The sequence below is a fragment of the Erpetoichthys calabaricus genome, chromosome 6, assembly GCF_900747795.2.
Source record: "Erpetoichthys calabaricus chromosome 6, fErpCal1.3, whole genome shotgun sequence".
In the NCBI taxonomy this organism is placed as follows: Eukaryota; Metazoa; Chordata; class Cladistia; order Polypteriformes; family Polypteridae; genus Erpetoichthys; species Erpetoichthys calabaricus.
This window is the reverse complement of record NC_041399.2, coordinates 43,850,033-43,873,926: the sequence shown is the minus strand read 5'-3', so window position 1 is coordinate 43,873,926 and position 23,894 is coordinate 43,850,033. Positions and strand designations below refer to the sequence as shown.

At 38.6% G+C, this 23,894-nt stretch overlaps 1 protein-coding gene across 1 annotated transcript in view; it reads right to left on the bottom strand.

Moving 5' to 3' along the window:
* The window catches only part of LOC114653043 (lipoxygenase homology domain-containing protein 1-like), a 394,200-nt gene that overhangs the window by 335,329 nt on the left and 34,977 nt on the right, over positions 1-23,894 (bottom strand). Inside the window, 9 exon segments of the mRNA XM_051929357.1 lie at positions 1,931-2,060; positions 2,186-2,217; positions 5,279-5,355; positions 5,511-5,586; positions 5,676-5,754; positions 11,938-12,089; positions 12,578-12,710; positions 16,608-16,694; positions 18,683-18,846. Coding sequence (XP_051785317.1) covers positions 1,931-2,060; positions 2,186-2,217; positions 5,279-5,355; positions 5,511-5,586; positions 5,676-5,754; positions 11,938-12,089; positions 12,578-12,710; positions 16,608-16,694; positions 18,683-18,846 — 930 coding nt within the window.

The following is a 23,894-nucleotide window of genomic DNA, read 5'->3' as shown; positions in this document are numbered from 1 at the left end:
CGTTGCAGGGCTTCTTTAGCAGCCTTGGTGCAGCTGTTGTACCAGGCCATCATGCAGTTAGTTAAGATGCTCTCTATAGTGCATCTATAGAAATTAACCAGCAGCTTCTGGGGGAGGTCAGCTCTCCTTAGCTTCCTGAGAAAATAGAGGCATTGTTCTCCTTTGCCTATTATAGCCAAGTTGTTGTCAGCCCAGGACAGGTCCTCTGAGATGGTGACTCCTAGAAACTTAAAGCTGGAAACTCTCTGCACAGCATCTGCATTGATTGTTATCGGACTGTGATTGGTCTTTTTAGTGGTCCTAAAGTCCAGAATAACTTTTAAACACCATTATAATTGTGTCAGATTCAAAAGCAAATGTGACAACCATATACCTCTGCCTCTAAAACTAACAAAGCAAAATTTTAATTATTTTGTGAGACTATGCAGAAACAGCACAAATTATAAATTTACACAAGATTATGACAGCTCTTCACTTTGTGAGCAGAGAGCTTCTTTTGGCTGAACCAGACAAGAGTACATGGAACATCTGGCCATCAGGCTTGGCATCGCTGTTGTTTTCTTCGGTTTAATCAGAACAGTCATGATTTTGATAGCACTGTCAGGAGTAGGGTAGATAACATATTTCTAATGATCACTGAGACACAGAAGACCCCCAACTGTCATGACTCACATTGCTATTGGGGAGATCAACATTCGTAGTTTTAAAGCATAATTTTAACCCATCATTTATCTACCAAATTATGTGTATTAATCTAGTTACAGGGGAATTGGTTTTACATTGGTATTTTTTGTAAAGACACTAAAAAACACTATCTATTTAATATCAATTAAATAATTCAGTCAGGATTTTGTAGCCACATTGACTAAGCAAAGTTAAAAACAATAATTCCATTGTGTTATTAATAAACCCTTTGCATTTTCTTAATAACTTTAAAGTCACTATGTACCCTATACTTTATATTTCACAGATTTTTCAGCACCTATTAAAAGCAGGGACTCTGCCTGTGACAGTAACAATTAAGCCTTATCCCCAATAGTAGCTAAAAGTTGCAATCATTCAGCTATTTTTAATTCGATTTTAGTGTTTGAGTTTTAATGGAGAGGCATGATGGTACAATGGTCAGCACTGCCTCCTCACATATCCAGAGTCCTGGTTTCAAATGCCACATTTTCCCTATTTCTGCATGGTTGAGTTAAAGTCCAGATCTTGGTTCAATTACAAATTTATGGCTGGACTCAATAAGGACACGATCTCGATGCAGCTTGATAGGGCTTGAAAAGAATAGGAAGAAATGGCAGGGTCCAGATATGCAAAGCTGACAACTCCGAGACCTGTGCACAAAGACTCAAGGCTGTCATGGCTGCCAGAGGTAAATACTAACTTCAACGGGGTGAATAGTTATATGTGAGCACGTTTTTTGTGTTTTATATTTTTAATTAATTCAGACCACTTTTTGGAGATCTGTTTTAAATTTTGACATTAAAGAGTCTTTTTCTGTTGATCAGCCTCAAAAATTAAATCCCCTGTGATTCGATGTTGTAGAACAAAATGTGAAATCGTCCAATGGGCGGAATACTTTTATAGGCACTGTATTAGTTTTATCATTCCCTATAATATAAAAAAAGATAAACGCGTTTGGGCTAATTGATGGCAGTAAATAGCAGTGTGACTAATTAAAATTTAAAAATAAACCTTATGAAATGTTACCTCTTTCATGGGTGAACTTCAGCATATTCTGACAAATAATGCATCTAATTCCAAATCTGGCTTAAACAAGAAACAATAGAGAAGAAAGTAAAGAAAGCTGCTAATTTTCCTTAACGGACCCACCCAAAAAGGACGGGGAGGGGGCCTAGTAAGGATGGGGGGCTACTGCGGTGTAGAGGAAAAGCCAAGACGTTGTCTTTTAGCACTCATCACACTTTACCATGTTTGTCCTTCTTATCTCCAAGGGCATCCACTGTTCCATCTGGATGAAGACGGACAAACCTTCCTGTTAGTCTGCAGTGAAACTGAATGACATTGCCTTTCTGAAACTTCCATCTTTCAGCAGCCCACTAATTAGAGAATCCAGGAAAAAATAAATGGAAAAGATTTTGTTAACATCAGCAATCCTGAATCAGGTCAGATTTGTATAAATCTTTATGAATTATAATATTTTATTAAACAAAATACTACTTACGATTTCCTTTGCTTTCATCTCCATTTCTTGTTCTGCACAAATGAAAAGACAAAAAGTCAATCATCACTAAGACACAATATGAAATACACCCAAGTTTAATTGCAGTGTAAGAGTGTAATATTTATGAGTGTGTGCTGTAAATTAGAGAGGACCACTATGGTTGCACAGTGCGCCAGAATGCAGCAACCATAAATGTAACATTCTCAAATACACTTAATTTAATTCCGAGTCATAGGGCAGAGATTATTTCTGCAATATCAGGCACAGGCCAGAAATCAATACCTGGGTAAAAAGACCAGACAGACATAAGGGGAAGCATGCAGAGTTCACACAAGTAGCAAAAAGATTGATGCCCAAGATTGCCATTGTGTGAGCAACATAATAACCACTTTATACAGCTTCATTAAACTACTGATAAAAAAAAAGAAATCCATCCATCCATTATCCAACCCGCTATATCCTAACTACAGGGTCACGAGGGTCTGCTGGAGCCAATCCCAGTCAACACAGGGCACAAGGCAGGAAACAAACCCTGGGCAGGGCACCAGCCCACCGCAGAAAAAAAAGAAATATTTAACAAATTTAAATGGTTCAATGTGGCTATTAAACTTGTGTTTGTTTAACTTGTTCCTACAATTTACTATCCAAGAATGGATTCAAATTAAATTTGTTTTGACTTCCCATGTGCCAATTACATTTATAATTCATTAAAAAATATCCAAAACAGAAAATGTTTTCATGTTAATGCACCACCAAAATAATTCTGAATACAACCAAATTTTAAATTGTATGCTTTATCTTTTCTAAAGGAAACTACTAACTTTCTCACTGGAAAATGTTTTACTTCTTAAATGTAAATATAAAAAAAAAAAAGTTTCTGAAAAACACAATAATAATAATGCTAAATTATTCAAACAAACCCATCAAAAAACCTATTCATTTTTTGAATTGCAAAAACCATTCTTAAAAATGGTTATAAAATAGAAAAACAGCGCACATTGTTGGCAGGTTCTTAGGTTTCAGCGAGTTGTCATGAATCCGAGATTGAACTCTGCCATTTGAGCTCACAATCCCAGCAGTCAGCAGAGACTCAAGTGGTCTTGTTAGCTGAGCAGAATGACACTGGCGGGCTGAGTGGCTAACCTTCCTGTTATCTTTGTGTCAGAGCACATTGAACTCTGCGAGGGGTGTATTTCAGTCACGTAGATTTGGATTGTTTGTTCTTCATCATGTAAACCTAAATTATTATGCGTACTCCGCTGGACTCTAAAGTGGTTTGATATGAGTAAGAGTGGGTCTGTTCATGAGTGGGCCCTGACATGAGCTGAGCCCTGCCTTGAACCCAATGCTGCTGGGATGATCTCAGACAACTGCATTGAAAGGCTCAATGGACCTTTTGCTCAGTGTTGCTGGGCCAGGATCTGTTGTTTTTTTTCTGAATATCATGTTTTGAATGAGTGCAGCCATACATGTGAATGGGCTCTGTGTTGGATTAATCCCTCCTTTGAGTCCAATGCTGCTGGGATCATCATTGAAAACTGCATAGGAATGGCTGAAGGAACGTGTGGATGGAGGAATAGGTTTGAAGAGAAATGCATATATGCATTACATTTTTGTGGAAATATCAAAACCAAGGTGTCTCTGAATAGAAGACATGTGCCTAAACAAAATATCAAAAGAACACTTGTTGAATCATTCCTGAATAAACATAAGAACCATTAAATGATTTAAAATTTTAAACTTTCAAAGTTTTCTTGATAGTTTGCCATATAAATATGGTTAAACATTCAAGCATTGGGAGTATCTGAGGGTTTTGGTAATGGCAAAACATGGATGTTGTTGCACAATCTCTAGGGAATTTACCACTAACATGCCTACTATGGACAAATTCCCTGGCAATGCAGCTGCCAACCGCAAGTCGCACCTCCTCCAGTCCCAACCAGATATAAACCACCTGCTAACGAGGAGTTGCTGTTCATTGCTGGGCTGCTTTCTAAGGAGGTCAGACTTCTTTGATATTTTACACCGTTTGTTTGACTTTGAAGAATCTGCTGACTGGCAAAGATCACATCCTTGGGGACCCTAAGCCTTCATCTGAGGATACGACTGCACTACTACATTTTCATTTATTAAAAATATTTTTAAGCAAAAGCAATTTCTCTCCACAACAGTTTATTCACATCGCTTCTGAAAGTATATCTCCATACTCACTAAAATGACTGAAAACGCATATGACAGACGTTTTGTCTACACTGGGCACACACTTAGCAGTGCAAAAAATCCATGAAGGGATAGTAACAATATCGACCAAGGGATTTATCACAAAACTGGAGTGACCAGTAAATTAGTTGCCTTATTGCACATGTACTGTATGCTACATTCAAACTGTCAATCAGTCAGCCATTGTCCAACCTGCTATATAACACAGGGTCATGGGGGTCCGCTGGAGCCAATCTCAACCAGCACAGAGTGCAAGGCAAGAACAAATCCCCGGGCAGGGCACACACACACACCCACCCACAGAACAAGCACACACTAGGGACAATTTAGGATCGTCAATGCACCTAACCTGCATGTCTTTGGACTGTGGGAGGAAACCCACGCAGACATGGGGAGAACATGCAAACTCCATGCAAGGAGGACCCAGGAAGCAAACCTGGGTCTCCTAACTGCAAGGCAGCAGCGCTACCACTGCTCCACCATGCCGCCCCATTCAAACTGTACAAAATGCAATTTGGATGCATAGGGGAAAGCAATATAAGCAACTTGGAAAGCAACTCCTCGGTGTTGGCTATGCTGGAATATATTTTTCTTTTAGGAAGGTGACCAAAAAAGAATGAATGGGATCCAATCAGGGAAGGCCTATGTAATAAACATGAACAAATCAGAGTGTGATTAGAGTCTGAGTCTGATTAGAGTTTCTGGGGAATAATACTGGAGCATTGTAGATGAAAGGTAAAAATGGAAACTAATGTCTGCATTTTTAAAAGAAAATGAAGTGGTGGGGGTGGGGTTTTGCTTACAATATAAAAATAAATAAATCAATCAATATTTTCACAATAACTTTTTTGTCTTAAATTATTTTCCACCTACGTTCAGAAAATGAGAATCCATCTGTCACATATAGCTCTCTTACTATTTTACTGTCATCCTCTCCTTGATCCAGCCACCTGAATTTGCAAAATAAAAAATTCATTTAAAATCTAAGGTATTTTTAATACTCCATAAATACAAAACAGTAAGCAGGCAAATATTTCTAATATTTTTGAAAGTGTGAAGTGTAGTATTAGCAAAAAAAAGTAATTGTAGAAAAATAAAAGCCAACCTGTTACATGAAAATGTGTACTCAATGTCCTTTAAGGTGTCGATGACCACAACTTTTTCCAGAAACCAGCCGTTGCCTAAAATAATTAACAAAAAAAACATATTAGTTTATGGAATAAAATGTTTTCTCTCATGTCGCAGAGGTTTTTGCATTCTAAAATATTACCTGCTCCAAGTCCATCATGTCCTATTACAACCTTTTCCAGATACCCAAGATGAACAGCTTCTAGTGAAAAAATGTCAGTCTAGCAAACAAAAGCAAAGTCAATAATAAAGGTCAGTTTCTCACTGTTCACTCACATAAACATATACACATATGTACATTTATAATAACAAGTTTGTTTTGTGCCAGTCATAAATTTTCCATTTATGAGATTTGAAACACTAAACTCATACTGAGCAGTCCTCATGCAGATAAAAAAAAACAAAACAAAAAAAAACTGTATGGCTGGCTGAGCTAAAAGGACACCCCTTAAAAGCAGGAGCTCCAGGAATGCTCCTTTAGGCCAGAAGCCATGATTGCTCCTGTTTGGGGTTAGATGGTGACAGCACTGCAGCTCATTTATAACAGTTTTACTCCGAAACTCTCTTCCACTTTCTCCTGCCCAGGAGATGAATGGCTGTCCACTTGGGATGCCAGTGTAACAGGATTGGGTTGCACCTGCTACAGTCTGACCCCCTACTGGTCTGGAACTAAAAGCCTTTCTTCTATTTCTGCTCCACATGAGGTCATCAGTTCGTATTTGCAGTCACTTAAAGCCAGAACTTATGTTGGCATTCACAAATGCCAGTCTATTGGAGGGGGGCATTTAAACTCACTCATACCAATCAACAAGTGGCATTTAATACTGTGAGAGGAAACTGGAGAAACGAGGAACCTCCTGACAAATGGAAACACAGCTACCAGGGCAACACCATATGATGTACCGTGCAGAATCAGAGCGCATCTTTGTAGCAGCAAGCATGGCGCAAGTACCAACCCTGAAGAGGGATACAGAATATTAGCTTGACAGGATATCTGAGGATGATGGACTGAAATTGAAGTTCTAAACAGACATTTGTTTGTTTTTTTTTTGTTTTGTTTGTGTTCTTTATTTCACCTTATACAATTTCTGGTATTAGGTATTTATTTGTTTTAGCATACCCCTTGGGGTCAGAGTGCAGGGTCAGCCATTGTACAGCACCCCTGGAGCAAGTAGAGGTTAAGGGCCTTGCTCAAGGGCCCAGAAGAGTAGGATCCCTTTTGTCAGTAACAGGGATTCAAAGCGGCAACCTTCCGGATGCCAGCGCAGATCCTTCAAAACCTTTTACATGTTATGAGACAGGAACAGTATTCATACAAACAAAAAGAAAATGTTATGATTGCACTCTTTTGAAACTTTTTGTATAAAGTTTTATTTTTCTCAATGTTATTCTGGACATTTTTGAATTTGTTAAATTATGTTACAAATGTTTGGAATATTTTAGCATTTATTCTGAAAATCTTCCTCTGCCATTTTATTTTTGTTATGCGCACCACTATTTAGTGCCGTTGCTGGGGGTGTGGTCTTTGGGAGTCACATTGGTTGCCATTAACGACATGATGATTTATAAACTAACCGTGTGTGCCAATCATTGACCTAATATTGACCACAACGAACCAGCATTCGAAGTATTTCAGATTTTGAGAATGGCTAGAATCTAAATGTCTGTTTATGATTAGGACAAGGATTTTGGTTTTAATGAAAGATATGACTGAGTTTTCTGGTTTTTCGACTTTTAGACATCCTTGGCTGTTTCTTCTTCTGACTTGTTATTAATTTGCCCTCGTGGCAGTACAATATATACTGTGCATTGTCAGTGGGTGCCTAGTGGTATGGTGAATCCAAATGTTTGCAATATTGGATGGAAAGTCAATGATGCCCATACCCAGACAGGAGACCAATATGGTGGAGAGTGGCTGGGGGGCACAGTGAAATTTCATTGACAGCTGGCAGCACCTAATAGTTGTTTCCATTGTTCAGGCACTTACAGGTTGTTTTCATGTTTTATAATTAGGTCGCCAGGATGATAGGATTACCAGGGGATCTCCAATTGGATGTTTTATGAATTGGTGCCAAACCTTAAAATGGCTTGTGGAACAATGCAGTACCTCCAGATGTATTCCCAGAACTCTGCTTAAAGGGGCCTCAACATTTTTATGAGGAATTTAGCCAGAGGTACAGTGGCAAGAGCCTGGTCTATAGCTTTAGTAAAGTATAGTACATTGGCAATGAAAAGAAAGGAGGCAGGTCTTTACATGGAAAGTGGACCAACAACTCCACAGATAAACATATAAAAATCACAATCTTTAGGAAGGTAAACTGTAGAAGTCTTTAGAATATGCAAACTTCACATAGGCCAAAACTAGGCATAGCGTTAAATATCTGGTTTGCCTGGAGAAGATAAATAAGAAAAACTTTGGTGTGCTAGGCCTCACAGGACACACGCTTTTAGAAACACATATCATAAGCTACTGAATTACGAGATTCACAGGAGAAATAAAACCTTTAAAAAAATGTTCCCTTCACCATAAGATAGTGTACTGTGTAGTGTACTGTAGTGCTCAGGAAATGCACTGACTTCACAAAATCTTCTTGTTTCTGTACTCAGTTGGTTATGTCACACCAAAGGTGTCTTTTGTCAGTGTGTTTGAATTCTGCCTGCCTGCCTGCCTGTCCGATGGCCGCTCTTTTGCCGTGGAGAGCCTGAACTGAGCCGGATTAGGCTGCAGTGTTACTGCTGTGTTCCTAAAGTTTCTCCAACCATTCTCATCCCTCTACGATGTTCAAAAGAAGTCCAGTTTGCGTTCTTCCAGAGAATGTAAAAAGGCCAAGCTGTGAAGGTTTTAGTTATAGCTGACCAGGAGATTATTGTAAACCAGTAAACATGTAAAGATCAAAACCAGAAGGACAGTGTATGTGACCAAAAAAAAAGCATTAATCAGAAATTAAAGTCAATGCAAATGTGCTAGAAGTTGACAACCTAAAGAACTGTCACTAAATACACACCTAACTTTTATAAAGTAAAATCCACAATCCCAGAACGACATGTGGCACTGTGGCATAAAGTGTCACGCAAGTGACATCACAAACATGACTTTGAGAAACCGCACCTCCTAGCAAAGGAGCAGAGTGTCATGGCAGCTTAGCCACAAAATGAAAAAAACAAAATGGACATGCAGTAAACACAAAATATAATGTGGACAAAAAGGAAGTTTATTCTGCTGAATAAAAAATGAAGAAAATAAATAACTGAATTCTCTGGGGTTACCAATGAATCATCACTGAAAATCAGGAAATATTTTTAAAACTAGGGGGTCCACATCAATGACAAGCTGGAAAGGTCTTAAAAAGTTCCTTTGTGTTACAAAAAAGAGCAGACTATTTTTTTCTTAGTAGACTGCACTCTTTAATGTGGCTAGTGACACCCTTTACATGTTTTATGACTCTGTCATATCCTGTGCAATTTTCTACAGTATGCTGTGTTGGGTTGGTAATATTATTTCAAGAGCAGCCCACCATATCAACAAGCCAATTAAGGAGGAATACTCAGTTTCTGGGACACACTCTGGAATCGCTGGAGGTAGTAGTGGAGAACAGAATGAAGACAAGAGTGACAGTCATGATGGACAATACTGCACATCCTCTCTGTGACACACTAACACCGAGGATACTTTTATGCCAATGAATTATTCAGCAGCAGTGTGTTATAACAAGCTACTGGGCATCCTTCATACCCTCATCAATATACCTTTATAAAGACTCATCATGACTGACTGCTGTTTTTATCTTTAGACAAATAGAACTTTTAATTTATTTTTAATAATTATTATGTGTATTTGTTTTATTTTTTAATATTCCTTTATTTGCTCTGAGGGTACTGATGGAGAAGTATAGAGAAGGCCAGAAGGTCTTGCATTGTGTCTTTGTGGACCTGGCGAAAGCATATGACAGGGTGCCTCGAGAGGAGTTGTGGTATTGTATGAGGAAGTCGGGAGTGGCAGAGAAGTACGTAAGAGTTGTACAGGATATGTACAAGGGAAGTGTGACAGTGGTGAGGTCTGCGGTAGGAGTGACGGATGCATTTAAGGTTGAGGTGGGATTACATCAGGGATCGGCTCTGAGCCCTTTCTTATTTGCAATGGTGATGGACAGGTTGACAGATGAGATTAGACAGGTGGAGGACACACTTTAGGAGGTGGAGATATGCTCTAGAGAGGAGAATGAAGGTCAGTAGGAACAAGGCAGAATATGTGTGTGTAAATGAGAGGGAGGTCAGAGGAATGGTCAGGATGCAGGGAGTAGAGTTGGCGAAGGTGGAGGAGTTTAGATACTTGGGATCAATGGTACAGAGTAATGGGGATTGTGAAAGAGAGGTGAAAAGGAGAGTGCAGGCAGGGTGGAGAAGAGTGTCAGCAGTGATTTGTGACAGATGGATATCAGCAAGAGTGAAAGGGAAAGTCTGCAGGACGGTAGAGAGACCAGCTATGTTATATGGGTTGGAGACGGTGGCACTGACCAGAAAGCAGGAGACAAAGCTGGAGGCGGCAGAGTTAAAGATGCTAATATTTGCATTGGGTGTGACGAGGATGGATAGGATTAGAAATGAGTACATTAGAGGGTCGGCTCAAGTTGGACAGTTGAGAGAAAAAGTCAGAGAGGTCAGATTGCATTGGTTTGGACATGTGCAGAGGAGAAGTGCTGAGTATATTGGGAGAAGGATGTTAAGGATAGAACTGCCAGGCAAGAGGAAAAGAGAAAGGCCTAAGAGAAGGTTTATGGATGTGGTGAGAGAAGACATGCAGGTGATGGGTGTAACAGAACAAGATACAGAGGACAGAAAGATATGGAAGATGATCCGCTGTGGCAACCCCTAACGGGAACAGCCAAAAGAAGAAGAAGAAGATAATATTCCTTTATTTATTTTCTGTGAAAAAAACAAGTTTCTCCCCAGAGACAAGTTCTACCTATCTACCTATCTATCTATCTATCTTTCTCTCTAAACACAACAGTTTGACATCCTTTTAGCATCACAGAACTCATAACAGGTCAGGTCATTTGCTAACCGGCTTTATCCAGATCAGGACTGAGTAGCTAGTATAGGGCACAAGGCAGGAACAAACCCTGGACACCACAGGGTGAACACACATGCAAGCACCAAACACACACTAGGGCCATTTTAGTACACACGGAGAAAACATGCAAACTCCATGCATAGAGGGCCCAAGTTCATAATATTTTCTATGTATTTATATATTACAGCTTGTTACATAATGGAGTGGCCACCCTAACCAGCACACAGAGGACCCAAATGGTGTCAAGGCCATAGACAGCCAGGAAATGGGCCACAAGATGTCCTGGTTGACTACCCACTGGAGATGGGAACTTTGAATACCATTCCAGTAATTCTGAGCCACCAGCAGGGGGATGTCTAATTTATAGTCTCCCGGTCATTAAAATGGACACATAATCTGGGACTTAACCGGTCATTTAAGTGGGTACTGGTAACACTAGGGGGAGTTTTGGCAATGTATTCCCAAGAATTCTTTATGCCAATACTGAATTCATTAGTAAATAAATAAGTCAGCTTTGACATGGTCTCAGATAAAACACTCTTCCAGTTAGACCCTCATGGAATGTGGTGTTAGGAGGGAGGAAGAACACGATTGGCCGAAGGGTGATGAAAGGAGCAGGATAAAGACAGAGATGGGGCTGTTTAATTAAATCTGACGATATTGTTTTGTTTCTTTTGCTTCTTTTCAATATTTGAAGTTTTTTACCCTTTATTATTAGAAACATCCTTATTCCGTTCCCGAATACTGGGTTAGCGAGGCTTTTCTCCTAAAGACCCAGTCCATACGAAGTGTGTGTTGCCCCGCTGGTTGTAGTGAATGTGGACAGATAGCTTTACTCACCAAGAAACTCAAGGCTAAGAACCTGCATACTTTAATGTAGGTTTCTGGCAAGAAGGCATACAAAGTATTAGGATGTGAAAATTACTGACAACTTGAAGGTAAAAAAAGAGGAGAATTTCTTTAACCTAAAATACAATATGGCGGAAAGCAGCGCCAGTAGCAAAGAGTTAGCTAGGGACATACCAATATGTATCAAATTAAAAAAAAGTGTGTGTGTAAGGGGGGGGGGGGGGTTTGGGGGGGTTAACACAGGCTGCTGTAGCAGCACAATCCTCTTCAGTTATTTTAGTCTCTTTGGGCTTTTTATTTTGGATTCAGGGTGGCCCAAGGGCACCAGTGCTGGTCACAATTTACACTTATATGCAAACATACACGTACTTAGTATACAGACACCCTATATACTGATTAGTAGAGGAATTGCATTCCATTGTCTACCACTGGGGTAGGGGTCAGGGCCGAATTCTTGTCCAACCATAAGTCATTAATACTTTACCTGTCCTTTTCTAAATTTTATGGGTTTCTGAGAGTTAAGCAGTTGTCTTGAGCCCGTATCTCCTTTTTCACCGTAGACAGTTACATAAACATTTGCTTCTGTTCCTGCATTCCACAGGTCTCCTGTCACAACATGGACCTTGTAGACAGAAACTTAAAGAAAACAAAACAGACATTTAAAACAACAAGCTGGTCTCAGATGATATACTGTATTACTTGCAGAAACCGATAAGACTGGAAAGCGACAGCGGCTGCAACTGAGGGAAGATCTGGTGGCAAACATCATCTTTACTTTGTATTTTCACACTCGCTCCCCTGTTTTATTTTTTCGTTTATGGCATTTTTTTGAGAATTGGTTTCCTTTTTATTGTTTTTTTTTTTTTTTTTTTTTTTTTTTAACATCATCTGTTTGATTCTCCTGATTGTGTGTTGTGAAATTAGGACGTTTTAGTTTAGCAGTATTCATAATCCAGAAATGATAAAAGATGCATATTAGGGTGGAGGGTGAATGACTGGGGGCTTATAAGAACTCACCAGCATTTGTGATGATGATGATGTGTACCAATAACATTGGTGTGGCACACAGGATTTAATGAGGGGTTTCATCAAAAGATACTAATTTTGGTGCACTTTTTGCAAACCTGGATAGGCTGGAAATCCTTTGTGGAAAACAGGAACTTCTCTGCAGATTTCACCATCACTCTCATCTCTGGAAAGCCAGCGGTTTACTGGAAAATGAAATATTTCTTCTGTTGAAAGGTCCTGCAGTCTGATCTGAAAAAACAAGAGCAGACCATGCCTCTGTATGAAAAAGACATGAAAACTAGCAAGAGCTGAAAGCCGCCAGCATCCACATAGATCTTCAAGGAGGCTTAGAAACAGAAAAACAAAATACCAGACAAGTATGTTACTAAATGATGTCTTTTCATAGAAACCTGGCCTAACATAATTTTCTGACACCTGCTTAACCCAGTTCATGGTCACAATCTATCAAAACAGAAGAGAATGGAGCCAACACCTGACAGGAGGGTGGTACATTGGAAGGCCCACCTACACGAACCTTCTGCGCAGCCAATTTACAGTAGAATCAATTGTTAATTCAATACATGGATTTAAGATGTGGAAGGAAAACTTAAATACCTAAACAAAAAAAAAACTGCACATGGGGAGAATACACAAGCTTCATATAGGCAATGACCAGGTAGGATGCTGGATTTGTGAGGCAACATCATTAACCACTGCACCAGCGCCATCTCTTAAGTGCGATTGCTCATGTCACTCCTCTTAAGTAAGGATTTCAAACGTCTTACACATAAAATATAATAATAATAATAATTCTTTGCATTTATATAGTGCTTTTCTCACTACTCAAAGCACTCAGCAATTGCAGGTTAAGGGCCTTGCTTAAGGGCCCAAAATGTCTCTTTGAAGAACACTCAGTCCTTATTGAACTCTAGCATTATTTAAAAAAGACTTTTCTGACATGAAGAATGCCTAATTTGGTCATGCGTGCTTGAATCTTGAGTTTGGATATTACAATTGTATCAAGCCAAGTTTTTTTTTTTTTCTTTTATACTGGCAATTAATTACAGACATATTTTACTTTTTCAGCATATTAGTAGACTGAGGACAGCATTATGATGTTGTGTGCCGTGGTGCTCCAGGAGGCTGCGTCCAAATCTTAGCCTGACCACACATTACCTGGTAACCCATAAGTTTAGGTAATATAAATATGTATCTATTACTCACTCACTATCACATAGCAAGACCTTAAATTCTTTTTTTAGTCATAATAATACTTACAAATCATCAGTGAAGTGGTTATTCACCTCTGTTCAGGTTGGCAAATTAGGAGCCTTTGATTTGCTGATACAATTACTTATAAATATGAAGGATTCACAGGTTTGATACTGACGTATGCAATATCGAGAAATATGCTTCACTTAGGTAACCTTTGACCATTTCAAAGTGAAGTTATTTTAGTAGGTCACGTTACAGATATAATCACTTTACTGATACTTTGTTAGTATCATTAAGACCAAAAGAAGCCTTTGCTATGGTCTTTTACATTTTTTCCCCCCCTGGGAACTCAAGTTGTCCACATGTGATACAAAGATGTGCAGGTTAGATTGGCTGGTGCCAGTACGAGCAAGTGAATGTATTCTGCAATGGTTTGCCACCCCACACAGGAGTTGTTCCTGCCTACTATGTAGTGCTGCAAAGTGTACAAAGAAATCGGAACTGAAAATAGAGCAGACAGGTGAAATTTGCACTAGGAATTCTGCATGTGTGAACACCATGAGAGGGTTCAGTCAAAGGAGTTCATTACTTGTGCTTTTCTACTCTTGCCTCCATATCTACTCTATGGGTGCAGAATGCTACAACCAGACTTTGGGCTTCCTAAAACCAACATACGAGACCGGCAGCGTGACTTTGTCCACACTGATCCTCAACACAAGCATCAAACAGGGTAGTGTTCTGAGCTCTCTATTATACTCATTGCTCACCAGTGACTGTTCAGCCAAAATACCACTTCAGTTCTATCGTTGGCCCAATCACCAACAATGATGAAACAATATGCAGAGAAGAGCTGTGTTATTCTGATACAATGGTGACAGGACAACAGTTTCTTCCAAGATGCCAGCAAAGCTGTGTCTCTAGTCATTGACTTAATGACGTGGGGGACTGACCACACTCTTCTACAGGAGAATGTAGAGAAACTTAGGAACTTTAAATTTCTTGCAGTAATCATCATTGATAACTCAAGTAGGCCCATCTTAGATACTCAATGACACCACAGATGAGTCAAGCTATGCTTGCCAATCTTTGAAGACACACAGTGGAGTCCATTCTCACTGGTGGCATTACATCCTGGTTTATTAACTGTTGAGCTCAGAACCGCAAAGCACTACAGTGGGTGGTGTAGTTGGCTCAGAGCATCACTGGTATACCGCTGCCCTTTTTTAAGAATATATAAAACATATGTAGGCTTAGAAAGTCAGACAGTATTTTTAAAGACCTCAGCCATCCTACACAGTCACCTTTCTGTTAAAAGGCACAAGACCTTTCACATTCCAGGACAGTGCTGTTCCACTGGTCATAAAGCTGCTCAGCAGTCACTTGTACAGCTAACTATATAACTATTTCTTGTCTTGTACAGTATATTGTCTGATGTTGCATTTATTGTATGTTGTTGTATTCATTTTTTGCTGTAGGAGTTTTACTACCATCGCTAGCCTGTAGGAGACATGTAAGCAGGAATTTCAATTTACTCTACATGCTTAATAATAATAACATTAATTCTAAGAAGATGAATGTAATAATAATTTGAACTTAAACTCAAACCCTCTCTACATTGAGCATCAGCCTTCTTTCTCACATACCGTATGTTCTTGATAAATTCTTAAACCATCTTTAATTTCAAAATAGCTGTCTTTCAATAATAATAATCATCCCAAAACACTTTATTATTGCCAAATGGTTTACGTACTTTTTTTCTTGAAGTTGGAGCACAAGCATCACAGAGGTACTGAGAAAGCCAATAAGCATCTGGGCCAGGAACTCTGTGATTAACAGTCTCCACAAGACCAGGGGTCTGTAAAGTGTCAGTCCTGGAGGGGTCATAGTGGCTGCAAATTTTTGCTCCTACCCAATTACTCGATGAGAAGTAATTTCTTGCTTTTGAAGCACTTCTTGCCCAAGCACCATTTTTATGTTTGATTTTAGTTGTCTTACTTGTTAAGATTCCCCACCCTTAATTGCTCATTTTAGCCTTGAGCAGCTGAATTCACTGTTTTTAATTGCTCCTTATTAGAAACAAGGGACCAACCATTCTCTGTCTAATGTGTTTTCATTTACATCTGTGTGAATTCATCATGAATTATCTGGTTTAATAAAATATTTGGAAGGAAACTGAAGAGAAAAAGCAAAGGACAGAGAATTAGTCATTTGCTTCAGGCTACAAATCATTTGGATGATATCTTTGGAAAGGAACAAATCCCCACTTTAACAATGACCTGACATGGCAGAATAGAAACAATGACAAGGCATTAAATGAAATAAGGTCTGTTATTGGCAAGAGTTGACTTCGTGTTCAGTAATCAAGTTGGAACAAAATCCACAGCCATTATGGCCCTCCAGACCGTAGTGCATATTTTGAGATCACGCACTTATAGATTTAATATCTACATAGAAAATATACAACGTGGTTCAAAGAAATCACACGTTAAGCTATTAAAAAGGCCATAAAATATGCCAACAACTCCCTGCATTGACTAAATTGATTGAAGTAATAAAGGTTTAGATGCAGGGGTGAAAATATGATTCCTCCAACTATTTAATAAGACATTTTGGGGCAAGCAGACACTATTAAAACTTCTAAAATAGTCATAGGCTTCTAGGTATCTCCACATGCAAGGTGTGCTATTAGTGTGTTCATTTTTTTGGAAATTAGTGTCAAATTTTTGGAAAGTGCTGTTATGTAATTACATATTTCTGTTAAATTTATGTTAAAAAACATGCTGGTGGCTCAGATGAAGCTTTTTAATAGTAAACTATATTAGAATCATTACAAAATGCATATGAGCACACATACAACACATTTTATTACTTTATGCTTAATAGATACAAAAATACCTTATTTAACAAAAACAAAAAAAAAATTGCACTCACCTCCTGACAATGCCAGCCTGGAAATTCTCCTGAATTGCTGTGCCCAATACGGATCTTGTACAGTTCGCCAATATCCCCAGCATGTATCTTTCATAGACAAAAAAAAATGATAACCAGGTTCTGAAATATCCATTTCCATTAGTGCTTTACCGGAAGTGGTGGAGACTAACAATGCAATGTAGAAATATACTCAAGACATAACTGCAGTCATTATGGATATGTAAACTAGTAGTTGGCAAGGCCTAAGTACATTCAAACATTTAAATGTTCTCTGACTCAAGGCCCTGCTCCTGAATTCAGGGTAATGACTGACACACATCAGCATCTCTTAATCCATAAAATATCTAAGCTATAACTTCTAACACAATTCTCTTTGATATCTTCAAATATTTCTTCTTTTGGACCTCACTTCTCTTTCTCCTGCCCACAACCAGTAGATGATGTTTTCTCTGGAAAGTTTGTGTGTGAAGAGGATCTAAGTTTCTTGCTTGACAATCACCTGAATCTGTCTGTGAATCTGTAGAAGATCAGATGGTGTTTGAGCACCTTATCATGGACTTTCATACTGACAATGTATGGGATCTGGTGGTGGCTGATCAGAGCCTAAAACCTGTTCTTTAATTCCAGCAAGGTCTGGACACATATGTGGGACTGAGCTTCTCGTCCTGCTCAGGGTTTGGTAACCTCTCTCTGTTTAACTGTCTTTAAAGCAGGTCTTAAATTGAGGGGGAAGTTTTGTTAACTTTACACTTGGTTCCTAATAAGCACCTGATTTAAAAAAAACTTACTGTTGGTAATGTTTAGTTAATAAAATATTGAGGATGTTCATTAAGTTATTTATACATAATTATTTTATCAATTTTTCTTCTAAAATCTATAGACCTGGGGCTTCATGTATAAATGGTGTGTACACACAAAAATGTTGTGTATGCCCCTTTCCAAGATCACTTTGTGATGTATAAAACTAAACTTGCCGTAAAGCAAGTTTCACAGCAGCCTCAGACCATACATACTGTACACACGTTTTTGCTTGGGTTTGCAAACGGCCAGCACCCAGCATCAAAGCAGTCATTTCCTTTTTTTTTTCAGATTCATATCCATGACGGGGGCTTTAATACACTTATCATTTATTTTATCATTTACAAATTTAAGGCACTTGATTGTAATCATCCTGTAACAATATAATAGTGCACAGAATGGCCAAACTATTCCAAATACCATAGCTGGTTTAGCGTTGTTACTCTCAGTGTACCACTGAGGGTATTTTAACCCATTGTATGTGTGTGTGGTTTCGTAGCTGCACAGCAGCTGATCAGAAAGCTCTACAGCAGGTTGTGTCGAGAGCGCATAGGATTATCGGGATACAGTTTCCAGCCCTGGAGGACATTTATAGCACACTCTGTCTCAGGAAAGCCACAAGCATCTTCTTGGATTCCACTCACCTATGCCACAGTCTATTTGAACTTCTCTAATCCAACAAATGCTTCAGAGCCTTTCCTGCACGGACCTTGAGGTTCAGAAATGGTTTCATCCCAAGATCTATAAATGCACTCAATCAGTCCATCAAGTGCTCCTGGTAGAACTGTTTGTACTTATAATTACAACTACCTTACTGTAAACTTGTACTACAACTGTAATATTGCACAACCTGAGCCAATTTAGGAACAATTTGCACTGTATATACATGCATATTCTACTTATGCTTTCATATTGTATATTTTTTTATTTTTTTATCAGATTATTAGTTTTTTTTATCATTTTATAGTTTATGGAGGAGTTGCATATTGAATCTCATTGTACCATTCAATGACAATTAAGGAATTCAATTCAATTCAATAGAAGAGAGTGATTATTTACAGATGATGTTGACTTTCTTCTAAGTCGATTTAGATTTCCAAGAGCTATCCTCTTGGAGCTGTGTGGTGTTAGAATACCAGGATGTATACTTGATATAGTAGAGAATAATATTCCAAGTAATTAATGGAGATGCAGAGTTTGTCATGTTGATTATGGAAAATTAATGCTGTAACTCTGCAAATAACTCTGCAAATGTCACATTTAACCATATTGTATACCTCAAAAACATCTTCATGACCACTATTAAATACGTTTTCTTCATAGCTATAAAGAAAGATTGGTCCAGAATTGCTTCTTTCACCGTAAAGTATGATGTAGACTGTTGAAGTCGTCCCAGCACAAGGTAATTGACTGGTCAAAACAGAAACCTTCCATTTGCCACCTGTAATAAGAAAAATAAGCAGATACTTAATAGAAATGTATGTCACAATGTTTAAAAAATTTGCTGCCTATCTGATAATATAAAAATAGTAATCATTTTTAGTTTTCAATATTAAAAACAAAGGTAACTGTAAATGTGCTCCTGTAATGAATTACAGTAAAAAATTGTGAACCTGAAAACAATGTACAGTATAAAGAGAATACATAGCTAGAATAGCTAGAGTGCATACTGGCATGCTGTGCTGTTTAACATGAAACATTAGTAGAATACACAACTAAAGAGAGCACAGAGCTAGTGGATAGCTAATCTAATCCATCCATCCATTTTCCAACCCGCTCAATCCAAACACAGGGTCACGTGGGTCTGCTGGAGCCAATCCCAGCCAACACAGGGCACAAGGCAGGGAACCAATCCAGGGCAGGGTGCCAACCCACCGCAGGACACACACACACAACACACACACCAAGCACACACTAGGGCCAATTTAGAATTGCCAAACCACCTAACCAGCATGTCTTTGGACTGTGGGAGGAAACCGGAGCGCCCGGAGGAAACCCACACAGACACGGAGAGAACAGGCAAACTCCACGCAGGGAGGACCCGGGAAGCGAACCCAGGTCCCCAGATCTCCCAACTGCGAGGCAGCAGCGCTACCCACTGCGCCACCGTGCCGCCGCTAATCTAATAAATTAAGATTATTCTTAAACCTCTTGATCTAATTTAGAATCAGCAGGCTGAAACCCATCTTGGCAGCACTGTATGCAAGGTAGACACCAACGCTGGGCAGAGGCTAGTCCATCACAGGGCACATTCATATATACACACACACACACACACACACAAAGTCAGTTTTAAATATTCAATTACCTTAATCTGCATATCTTTTTTAAATGTGGTAAGAAAGCTCAGAAACCCCACACATAGAAAAACTGGATGTGGCATTCAAACCCAGGACTCTGGATCCATGAGGCAGCAATGAGAACCTCTACCCTACTCTGCTATTCACCATTAAGTTCATAAAGCAAGAAATGTTTTTACTTTACTTTTACTTTATTCTTTTGTAAGTTGCTTTGGATAAAACTGTCTCTTAAGTAAACATTGTTAATGTATACATTTCATGATCTCCGAAGGCTGCTGTGCAAGAAGTCAAAAATAAACCTTACGAGTTATTTATTATATTCAATATAATGGACATTACAAAACTTATTAGACAAACATCAGTGGTCATTATGCTGAAAATTAACACTCTACTGAAAATAGTGTTCTATGAATTTTTTTCTCCTTGCCTGTTGCATTGTTGTGAACATTGGAGCAGATCACATAAGGCAGAATTGCAGCAACCCTGGTCATGTAAGTGCATAAGAAGCACACTAGTTCCTTTAAATCAGAAACCACATACTTCTAGCATGAAACATTTAGCATTAGAATAAAATCTACTGAACTAATTGATTTTTCTTGCAAAATGAAATGGCATTTCTAATCAAAGAGGCAAGAAACAAACCAATTTATGAACAATATATAGTTCATCATTACAGTGTAAATGAAAACATGCAGATGAGACACATCACAGCTACTGCCAGTCTAATCAGGCTTATTCCATCAAATTCTCTCTTTGAACTGACTATAAGCAGTTTCACATAGCAGGAACATTTTTCAGGAACAAGGAACTTCTTAGAAACTGAGGAACTTTATAGCATTCCCACCACAGGAACTGGGGCCATTTGTAGATCCTGGCCATTTTTTTAGCTCCTACTCCAGGGTATGGTATGTACTTTTTTGTTCAACTAGGAACTATTGTTGGTGGGGCTTGGGTGATGCATTATGCTGACTGGTCGACACCAAGCACTGGCACTATCTTACAAATCTGTTAGTAGGTTTTAGCTTTGGACAGTTATGACGCACCACACTTCACACATCCATCTTAATAGCCGCCTCCCTGGAGCCTCGCACCATGCACCATATCGAAGCAATAAGTTGGGGGAGGGTTCCCCCTGACCTCAAGATTTTGCTGCACTTTGCGCCACATCACTCTTCATTGCTGCTTCCCTGGCGTCCTCAGACATACATCACATCAAAGCAGTGGAGAGGAGCTTCCCAAGTGAAGTCAAAAGTATGTTGAAGCTGTAAGGGTTCCCCCGTAACTCCCGAGCACACCTCACTTCACACAGCATCAGTCCTCTTCTCCAGTGGGAATGCAACACGCAAAAGCAGCCAGGGACCACCGTACTGTGTGTATAATTTGTATGTGACATATAAAAACTGATTTAACTGAATTTGATTTTGATTTGGATATTTTGTTTTTGACTGTTCAATGGTTAGTGTTTCAACTTGGAAGATTCATTGTTTTGTAATAGTTTAGTTTTGCCTTGGAGGAATCTTACTTTTAAACCATCTTATAAAACAACTTCTGGTTTAGACCTTTATTTGTGCCACAATACTTGGTATTTAGTATTGAGTGTCATTAATTCAAGGTTTTTTTAATTTCATTATTTTTATTTGTTTTGTTCTGACCTTAGTTTCTTTTTTTTGGTCTCTTGCTTGCTAAAGGGTCCATGTTATTTCTAATTGAATTCTTCCTCATCTCTTGTTCCTGTTTATCCTGTTCAACTTCATTGTTTCAGTATTTTAAATGAAAATCATAACACAACTGATGTTCTCTATTTAGAAAAATAATTATACATCGAAAAATCTTTCTTCTGATTTGCATATAGTTTGATTAAATTTTTACTAAGTTGAAGCTAATTGAGGTTTGCTGCAACATTATTTACAAAGTGAATACGTTTAGGGCGGCACGGTGGCGCAGTGGGTAGCATTGCTGCTTCTCAGTTAGGAAACCGGGGTTTGTTTCCCGGGTCCTCCCTGTGTGGAGTTTGCATGTTCTCCCCGTGTCTGCATGGATTTCCTCCGGGTTCTCCGGTTTCCTCCCACAGTCCAAAGACATGCAGGATAGGTGCATTGGTGATCCTAAATTGTCCCTAGTGTGTGCCCTGTGGTGGGATGGCACCCTGCCCGGGTTTGTTTCCTGCCTTGCGCCCTGTGTTGGCTGGGATTGGCTCCAGCAGACCCCGTGACCCTGTAGTTAGGATATAGCGGGTTGGATAATGGATGGATGGATACTTTTAGATAAAACTCTTCCTATTGCCATGTCACACAAAGAAAGTTATTTCTATTTTTATGTAGACCTAAGGAAAGATTTTTTTTTTATTTTGACTAGGAGGCTTTGCCACCTGCTTTCTTCACTCGCCAACCCATGTGCCTCTGCTACGTACTAGCCTCTTTACAGTTCTGTCGCTCGCACATAGGGATGCGGTTGTACAATTTAAACAGATTTTTATTTTAAATGGGAATTGTTACATATGCATAACAGAACTATTTTGCATTACAGCGAGTAATTAACCATATTAAAAAGGAGTAAAACGTAATAATTTGAAAGTAAATTACGATTCATGTTGCATTTGTGTTATTCATTGCGTAATATGATTTTTTAGAAATTAACATGCAAATACTTTTTAAACTTACACTTTTACTGTAAAACTTCAGTAAAATCCATTTTTTGAATTAAATTTTCGTCAATATCTCATTGAATTTTGATTCTGTGTTTGGACTTCCATCATAACAACGCAACATATAACTGCCCATGATTGAATTTCATTTCTTTCCCTCTATTAAATAAAATGACTTTTTCGAATGTTTGGCTCAGAGATTTGTTAATTGTCTTTGCAAAAGCTATTCTAACAGGAAACGGTTAATGTTTTAATATGAATGGCATATCAAGATCTCCTTTGTTATGTAATATTATCCACAGAAGATGTACTACATTACCTTTCTTGGATACATCCTTCTTTCTACAGTAATTTGTGCAGTGGAAGAAATTCTTTGGGATATTGTAAGTTGATGTTTTCATCTTCTGCATGATCACCACCAACTGTGTCAACATAGTCTATTGATACGCATTAACCAATTTGCCGTGTAACTGAATGTCATTTATGGCGTTAATTTGTTTGACTTCGTTTCTCTGTGCTAGGATTACCCGTGTACTAATTTTTTATGTATATAACCCTTAGTGATGAAATTCTTCAATAAGATTTGGACATAATACGTCTTCTTTAATTGGGAAATTAAAGTGAGGGAAACGTTAAAATTTTGTCAAAAGCATTCATACAAATGAGAGATGAGACTACTGTGTGCATGGTTGAAAGGATGGCATGACCTGAAAAAATCTCATGGCCAAAGTATCATCTCACGGGACTTGAAAAAAGTTTTGTTGCGTCGCAGGATTTTTTTATATAATAGAGAGATATACTTTATTACACACAAGGGAAATTTAGTAGTAGTAGTAGGAGTTGGAGTAGTATTAGTATTAATGACATCATATGTGCCAAGTATGGTGAATTTCTCAGCATGTGCTCACACATTACACTCGAAATAAATCCTAACTACAGTACATGCTGTTACAATGAATAATTAGACACACTCATTTTAACAGAAACCATTATAGGAGTCAGTTAAGCCATAATGCTCCCAAATAGGGGCAATAGAATCAAAATGGACAAAATGTCTTGCTAGTCCAGCCGGATTGCACTTCTACTTCCCAATGACATGCACACTTCATTGATTGGGAACACTAAACTGGCCAGTTGTAAGTAGGAGTTTTATGTTTCACTTTTCCTTATAACAAATTTGAATTCCCTTGGACATACATGGACAAGTCCCAGAAAGGTTTCAACTCTATATCATCCTGTAATGAAAAACTCAGTTCTACAAAATGTATGGCTAGTGTGATGGCAGACTTGTGTCAAATGCCATAAGAATTAATGCAGCATGAACTGGGTGATCCCAGTTTAATAAAAACAAAATTAGCCAAAAAAACAAAAACAGTGTGATGCACTAAGAAAAGCTTCATTGCCCAAACGTTGTTCTTTCCTGAGTGTAAGGTTCCAGGGAGCTCTGTCTCCTATTGATTCTATAGACAAAATGACCCCCTTCAGCTGTTGTTGGGAATACATGCCACTCTACGTGGAGGGGGCGGAGTTTAGTTTGAGCACCGA